The 8,203-nt window shown below is 47.8% G+C and overlaps 1 protein-coding gene across 1 annotated transcript in view; it reads left to right on the top strand.

Moving 5' to 3' along the window:
* The window catches only part of PLG (plasminogen), a 36,035-nt gene that overhangs the window by 23,404 nt on the left and 4,428 nt on the right, over positions 1–8,203 (top strand). Inside the window, exons 14-18 of the mRNA XM_025049056.1 lie at positions 1–49; positions 3,532–3,652; positions 5,111–5,185; positions 5,666–5,806; positions 7,530–7,636. The exon at positions 1–49 is cut by the window's left edge and continues 72 nt beyond it. Coding sequence (XP_024904824.1) covers positions 1–49; positions 3,532–3,652; positions 5,111–5,185; positions 5,666–5,806; positions 7,530–7,636 — 493 coding nt within the window. The remainder of the gene's footprint in view (positions 50–3,531; positions 3,653–5,110; positions 5,186–5,665; positions 5,807–7,529; positions 7,637–8,203) is intronic.

Genomic DNA, 8,203 nt, shown 5'->3' with positions numbered 1-8,203 from the left:
ACGACGAACCCCAGAAAACTTTTTGACTACTGCGATGTGCCTCAGTGTGGTGAGTTTTCTGTTTTGAAAGGAACGGACTTCTCAGATAAATGCAGCATCGCCTCCTAGAAACGGATCTGAAGTAGAAGGGCTTTCGAGCCAAGTGCTGCAGTGGGGGTGCCCTCTCCCCCTGAGCCCTCTCTTCACCTCGGGCCTCTTGAATCTGTCCCCTTGGTGGCCCCATTTGTTAGGGACCTCCTTCTCCCCACACCTCAAATAAAGGAAATACAAATTCCCCCAAAAAGCAAGCTTACCACGATCGAATCAGCCTTGCGATGTTCTACTGAGTTCTCCAAGGTCAAGCTTGGGATGCAGGAAAGACGAGTTTAAAGTCACCCAGATGGGACATTTTCCCTTTCAGCAGCTGAGAGGTAAGAAAGAAAATGCAAAGAGCAGGAAACAGCTAAGCATGGAATGTACATTGTAAGCCTATAAACTGTCATCCTAGGAATTCAGAGAAAAGCAGTGTGCATCCTAAGGGCTAATCATTAGCCATACAAACTCACATGACTTAGAGGAGGCTTGTCTGGGCTCCTTCCTCGTTTCTCTGAGACTTTCCCAAGCAGCGAGAGGCTTGGATCAGGAAGACGGGGTTGCCACTGGTTCTGAAAAGTTTGGGATAACGAATCCATGGGTAGGTCTGGAGAACAACGTAAGCCACTTGGATCTGGACCCGTCCTTGCAAACAGGACCCATCCAGAAAGCAGCCTGGACCTCCCCATTGCATCGTTTGCAGGTGCCTGTGTCTGCCATTCGGAGGAACTAAAGCTGGGGGGAGAAGCTCTGGCTGCAAAGCCACCGAGGCTCAGCCTCTGGAGATGGTTGGGGAGGCGGTTTGGGGCAGGGATTAGGGCACAGGAGCCGGGTTTGCTTCTGGGCAGGGAGAGGAAGGAGAGTCAGGATCAGGAGAGATTCTGTGTGGCTGCCGCTGCTGTGTTCCCTGGGTGGGCGTGGTGCCCCCCTCCAGCTGCTCACTCCCAATCCTCGCGGTTCACCCCACTGTTCCCTCCTACCCGAGCTCTCCATGCTGGTCAGGCTGCCTACTGGGCAGGACTGACTTTAAGGTGTCATATCAGCCTGCCATTCCTGCCACGGGATCCACAGCAGAGTCTGGGATTCGGGCAGCTCCCCCACAAGGGAAGTACAGAGACTTTCCAAGCACAGCCCCCGGCCACCGCCAGGCGTCCGGCCTTCTCAAGCATGCGTCAGGCCTGGGCACCCCGCTTCTGCAGGAAACAGGTCTCAAGGGCAGACGGAATGGTCTGGCTTGAACCCTTCTCACCAGTTTTGGGTTGACCTCACACGCTCACATCATGGCGAGGCGGGGGACCTCACAGCCTGCTGGAATAATCTTCCTCCCATTCTTTCTTCTTTCTCCGATTTCTAAGAACCTGATTCTTTTGCATCCTTCATTTGGGTGAGGATACCAGACTTGTAGGAAAGGCCATCTCCTTTGAAATCAGCCTGTGGAGGTTTGTCTTACACACTGACCCGTTAGAATGTGAAGATTGAAAACAGAGTAAAGGATCTGAGCTATTTTGTTCTTTCCAGAGCAACGCGTGGCATGTAGTAGGCACTATGTGTCTTTAATGCATCTATGATGAAAGAATGAATGAATTAATTAAATCGTGACCCACAGTTCCTCCAGAATGACACATCGGCGCTTAAAAGGGTGGCAGTCCTATCTTAAAGGATTGTGTGTGTGTGTGTGTGTGTGTGTGTGTGTGTGCGCGTGCGCTTGTGTGTCTTTGTGATTTTTAATTGGATTTTTCAGAATGATAAATCTCTCTGAGGTATGATTTTGTCTATTTAATTTGCATTTTTTTTCTCTTTTTTCTTTAAAAATTGTATTGCTCCTTCCCTGAGAAATTTTGAATTTTCTTTATTTAAGGGGGGAATCTCCTAACGATCATTTTCCTTACGATCGTTTTCCTTAAAATTTTCAAACTTTACGTTCTTTCTAATTTGCTGGGAAAACTCATCTTTAAGATTAAAATGTACTGTTGATTAACTTTTTTGGCTACACATAAACTTTTTGAAGCAACATACTTGAAAAATTTGTGTAAAATATAGGGCGTTATTAAACAAACAGCACTATGCCAATTGCATAGAGGTCATAGCGTCAATAAAACAATCTAAAATCAGAATTATATTCTATTCAGCCCAGTACTCTGTCTCTCTATTTCACCAAAGCATCCTATGATTTTTCTCTTTAATATTAACTTTAAAAGTTGAAGGATGCCCAACTTAAACGTAATTTTTATTTACTTATATTCACTTATCTCACATTGCATTTTTCTTTGTTGAATAATTTAAATAACTCATTCCAATACTACCAACCCATTCAGTACAGATGATAAGTAAAAAGGAGCAGAGTACCATAACCTCTGTATTTATTCTTTTCTTAGTATTTTTATGCAGGTCTACTCTATGGAAGGCACAGGAGCAGAAATTAGGCTCAGTATTAGAAAGCAGGATTTCATTACATTGCGTTCTTCCTTGTTCAAAAGACTACTATGTAGAGATTCTCAGAACAGGCCACAACAAGTGGAGAGTTATTTGGAAAATGCAGGTTCCAGATTCACTAGAGGGTAGAATCTCTAGTTGGTTAGGAATGAAGGAAATTCCCCCTTGTGGTAGTATTAGTAACACTTATATTTCTGAAGTCCTTAAAGAGCTCCAGGCCACAGAGAAGCATTTTACGAACACCCTTGGTGGCCCCTGAACTGTTCCAGGCATTAGTGGGTGCTACCATAGGTGGACTCTACCCCTGCCCTCCGGGTCCCCTGCAGGCTGGGTGAAGAGGGGATGCAGGTGGGAGGTAAAGAGAGAGGACAGGCAGGTGAATGAATGTAAGTTACACCCAGGGCGTGGGGTGAGTCTTGGGAGGCTCCCTGGAAGAGGTGTCCCGAAGCCGGCTGAGAGGAGGTGATATTCCAACTTAGGATCGTTATCTTACATACGACCACATACGCATGCCTGTGTGCATACATGCACAGGTGGAGAGTTCCGTTAAACAACGCCCTTGGCATCTTTCAACGGGGAAGTGGACGACGGTTTTCAGGAAACTATGTAGCTTGGTGGCGATGACGATGATGACAATGATGGGAATAATGATATGCTGCTCTAGATGTATTAGATCAGGTCAGAAGAACAATTTGTGTCAGTCAAGGTGCTCTCAGGAAAGCTCTCGTTCTAATGCCCAAGTCTACTAATTTACTTAATCACCCCCCACCCCCCAAAAAATCATTTTAAAAAAAGTACTTCTATTTTTTTTTGAAATAAGCAAGTTCTATGTTGTCTACTACTACTTTTGGAACATAGGGAAAAAAGATCTCAGAAGATGCTTATGATCTCATGACTCATCCGGGCTTTGAGAGGTCAACAATTCCGTGCTTGGGGCCGTGAGCCATTAATTTATCTTGACTTATGTGATGGAAATGCCAGCTTTCCCATCTTCAGATACGGTTCTTTTCCCACTTTGTGCCCCAGTGTCCTCTTCATTCGACTGTGGAAAGCCCAAGGTGGAGCCGAAGAAATGTCCCGGGAGGGTCGTAGGTGGCTGTGTGGCAAACCCACATTCCTGGCCCTGGCAAATCAGCCTTCGGACAAGGTAACAGTTCCAGAAATATCCTCCCCGAGCCCTGCACTACCTGCCTACAGAGCTCTGGTATCGGTGCCTGCCTCTGCATCCTCCTCGGGAGCAAGGAGACTATATATAAAAAAATGGAATTCTGTTTTTTTAGATTCTTTACTTTCGACAATAGCCAAAGTTGGAACCTTTGTTCTTGATCTGGGCAGCTATCGTCAAAATCTGTAGATGCCCCAATTTATAGCAAGTTCCATTACGGCCGGGCAAGTATCAACTATGCCTGGAAGGTTTACGCAGACACCCACTGTCTCCTTGAAAAATGAGGAGGAGGGGACATTTTTAGAAACGTGACACTTGGGAGGAGCAAGGACAACATTATCTTTCACAGATGCAGATTCTTTTCCTTTTTTCTTTTTTACACGTCTGTGAATTCTTGGGTTTAATTCGGAGGGTGCGGACCCATTCTCTACCCTTCCTCAGTGTGGGGTGGCTCGTGATCGCCGAGGGTAGGCGTGATCGGTGCTGAGCCTGGGAACCGGGGCGCTTTGGGGGATCATCTCAGTGGCCCCCACCTGTAACGAGCCGTTCTCCCCGGTGTCTCGCGTCAAGCACACGCGTGACGCAGGCTGCGTGCCTGGCTCCCCGGTCTCGTTTCTGCACCTGGGCACAGGTGCTCAGGCGTCAGGTTCCGCTGGCGAGCCTTCCCTGCCGCACGCTCGCGACCTGCCGCGGATAAACTCGATTCCCGTCCGCCTCATTCTATCGTCGAGTTGGCTTTTCTTTCTTTGCTTTATCACTGACTAACATTTTGCTATTCAGAGTCTTCACCTTTCACACATTTCAAATTCCTTGTTTCCTACACTGTGCTGGGGTCCCTTCCTGGCTGACGCCCAGTATTTGTGTCCCGTTTATCACAATTTACTTCGGAGCCCTCGCGTCATTTTTTATGAGCTACCATGTGTCTAAAGAGTCGTATAAAGCAAATCATTTAGGAGCCACCCACCCCCCACTCCTCAAAAAGGGGGAGGAATTTTCTCCCGTGAGTCACAGCCTTTCAGGATCACACTTGGCTTCCTGAATATGACTCATCAGGTCTTGCAGAGATCTTGTCAGGAAAAAAAAACTGAAAGGGACCTCGCGGTCACTTCTGTGCCTGGTCACTTCTGTTAAAGGTCAGGACTGACCGACCGGTCACAGCCGAGGATGCAGGCTCTCTGTCGGAGCCACATGGCTTTGCTTTCTTGTGGACGGGCTGTGCCTGGGCCTCCCCCAGTTGCTTTAAGGAGTGATGTGGAGGGGACCTTCTAGAAAGTTCAGTATCGAAGGACAACACGCCGTCCTGCCCATGGGCTGATAGCCTTGCCTTTGGGATATTTGGGATAACATCAACATTATCGAAATGGAGTGAACGCTTCTTTCTGGCTCTCTGTAGGATGAATCATCGGAATTAACTAAAATCTCGACACGTTTCTCTCCTAGATTTGGAAAGCACTTCTGTGGAGGCACTTTGATAGACCGGGAGTGGGTGTTGACGGCTGCCCACTGCTTGGAGAGGTATGTTTAGGGGGCGAATGCCATGAGGACTTGTCCTAAGGGCTTCCTGCCTCTGTCCCTTCCTGTCCCCTCCTTTCCTTCCATTTATGGCGTGACACTAGGGACCAGGGAGGGGAGGTGGAGAAGCCAGAGACAGAATCGCCAGGGCCATTGAATGAGAGAGGATGAGAGTATTTCCAGAAACAAAGAAGAAAGACCCAGCGCACGTGGGTTTGTAGACCTGGATAAATGGCAGGTCAGAGCCGTTCACCGTGACAGGCACTGGTCCCCCTGAGGCTCCCCCGACATGGATGTCTGTCCCTGTGCTGACCTCAGTGTTGGCTTCATGGGCCAAAAGCATCCCTGAGAACCTCCTTTAATGCCCACATTCTCGCCACTCAGAGGAAACTAACCGTGGAGAGCCGAGTGTCTGGGGAGGACTCGATGTCCGTGGCTCAGAAGGGCGCCCGATTTTGCAGCTAATGTCATCGTCTTTTTTAGGTCCTCGAGGCCTTCGTCATACAAGGTCATCCTGGGTGCCCACAAAGAGTTAAATCTTGAAGCGGACGTTCAGGAGATAGAGGTGGCAAAGCTGTTCCTGGAGCCCACACGGGCCGACATCGCCCTGCTGAAGCTGAGCAGGTACCCGCGTCCCGCAGTTTCTATCCCAAGATGAGCGAGCATGGCCAGCGGGGCGTGGGCGGGGGCCACTGTCACAGACATGAAAGGCACAAGGGCTTCGGTCTGGCAGAAGGCACTGGAATCCGTCTCCTCAGGCGGGAAAAGAGTGGGTTGAAACACGAGATACACAGTGACTCCTAAACTCTGTCGCTTGATGCTCACCAGTCAGCGAATACGCATTCGCAATCAGAGAATTATTCCCTTATTCCAGGCTGACGATTCTCCTCTCGACATTATAATATATTTGGGGGAATCAGATCAGATTATGTATTTCAAAGCACTTAAAAAACCACAGTGTAAACACACACACACACACACAATTCGCAAATGCAGATACTTCTCATGTTCGGTTTTACTTTTCCTGTCTACATGGTGTTTTTATGCGAAGCCAGACAAAATGATAGACTTGCTTATGTCGCTTAACGTTAGCAGTATTTGGAAACGGGTCCCAATGGAGACAGCTAAGTAAACAGACAGTGATTTTGAGAATAGGCACGTTCGAGACAGTCAACAGGGCACACAGGGCACATTAGCCGTGTGGGATGGGTTCCAGGTGGGACAACGCCGATGGTGATGAGGACGGGGCAGGAACTGAGCGCTGCTCTGCGGGGTCCGGTCAGACACTCCTCACAAGTTTTCAGGGTCAGTAAACTGAGAACTGGCTTCCTGGGGTGTTTGGACTCTCTAGAAAGGAAAGGAAGGGCCTTCTTGGCTTAGCCTAGAAAAAGCAGCTGCTTTGCTTCCCCTCCTTTCCCATGGGGCATCTGATAGCCTGAAGAAATAATTTAGCAGATTTAGGGGTTTAGAAGTGTTCTCCGACAGACTGATACACTGGAGCTTCAGAAGACCCACCCCGCGCCTCCCACCGCCCAGAGTCCAAGGTGTTAATTGGTGTTCTATGTGGGGTCACGCCACGTGAGAGGCCGGGTCTATGCCGGTGACTCTGAGGTGTGTCTGCTTCAAAGTGGGGGCAGCGACGGCTCTTAGATTAGGGCATTTCGTATCTCTGACCTGTTTTCCTCTTGAACTTGCTGAAACTGAATCTAATGTTTAGGATTCTCTGGAACTCCTGGCACGAGAGGGTTCTTTGAAGACAATGCCATTTTGCTTACGCAAAGTTGCCGATTTCCAATCCTCTTTCATCTGGGATCCAGCATTTTGTTGGATTCTTACCACTGCGGTGTTGTAACATTTATAGCTGAGGATACTGGAGACACAAAAGATGGAGTGACTTGCTCATGATGATACGTTTGCCATTATTAAAGCCTGTGACAGATAGTATTTCAGATATATGGTCCATCTTCTGATCAAAGCCCTTTAAAAATGCTAAGAGCAGGCACTTGGCATAAAGTTCCAATAGCGCACAGAATAGACCTGAAAAGTGAATCTTTAGACATGAAAAGGTATCTCCCACCTCTACTTTCTTGTCTACGACTTACGTCTTTTAAACAAAATACCCTATTTGCCTAGCTCATAAGGTATTGTAAGCAATTGTGAGGCTGAAAAGTTGTGTTCTACATGACATCGCGTCAGTGGATCGAGGAAATGCCAGCTCAAGAGGTTCTGGGTTTTCGGGGCAGGTGGCGTGGTGTTGTAGGTGACCAACAGATGTATGGCAGACATGTCATACATAGACGTCTTCTAGCAGGGCGGTCAGATGTCACGTTTGATGTCTTCCTTTCAGGCCTGCCACCATCACTGAAAAGATAATCCCGGCTTGTCTGCCATCCGCAAATTATGTGGTCGCTGACCGGACGGAATGTTACATCACTGGCTGGGGAGAAACCCAAGGTGAGATAAATTCCATGACTCATATAATGAATTGGTCTGGACCGGTAGCCTACATGAGAAAATGAGCATTTGTACAAATTCTTATCAGTGAATGAGGTCTACCCGTGTCCTGACTTGTCTGGGCACCTGCCCATGTCTCCGTGGTCCATGGACCTGGGTGAGGGGAGGGGCAGTGTTTCTCTGAGTCTCTTAGCCCGTAAATTCAATATTAATATAGTGTCTCCAGGTAAGCAGGGTTTTGACACAAGATGTTAGATAATTTTCATGTGAAGCTAATCATACTGAGCTCCCATATGTGACATAAAACAGCAACAAAATTATAGTCAATTTAGTCTCCACAAATACTCACGTGTCTGAGGCTGTCGGGATGGGACAGACGGGCAGCTGGGGGAAGGAAAGGTCCCAGTTCTAGTAGGTATTTGGTGTTGGTTGATGAGGGTGGGAGAGGAAGCATTTATGCAGGATCATATCAGCACCTGTGCTACACTTGGGTGGTCCATAAACTCTCATTTGAAGAAAGACAGCTTTTGTGGCTTAAAAAAAGGTTAAAAACTACTGGTCTAGATC

Source organism: Pteropus alecto, unplaced genomic scaffold (assembly GCF_000325575.1).
Source record: "Pteropus alecto unplaced genomic scaffold, ASM32557v1 scaffold195, whole genome shotgun sequence".
Lineage (NCBI taxonomy): Eukaryota > Metazoa > Chordata > Mammalia > Chiroptera > Pteropodidae > Pteropus > Pteropus alecto.
Note: the sequence above shows the minus strand (reverse complement) of the source record. Positions and strands in the feature narration are given on the sequence as shown.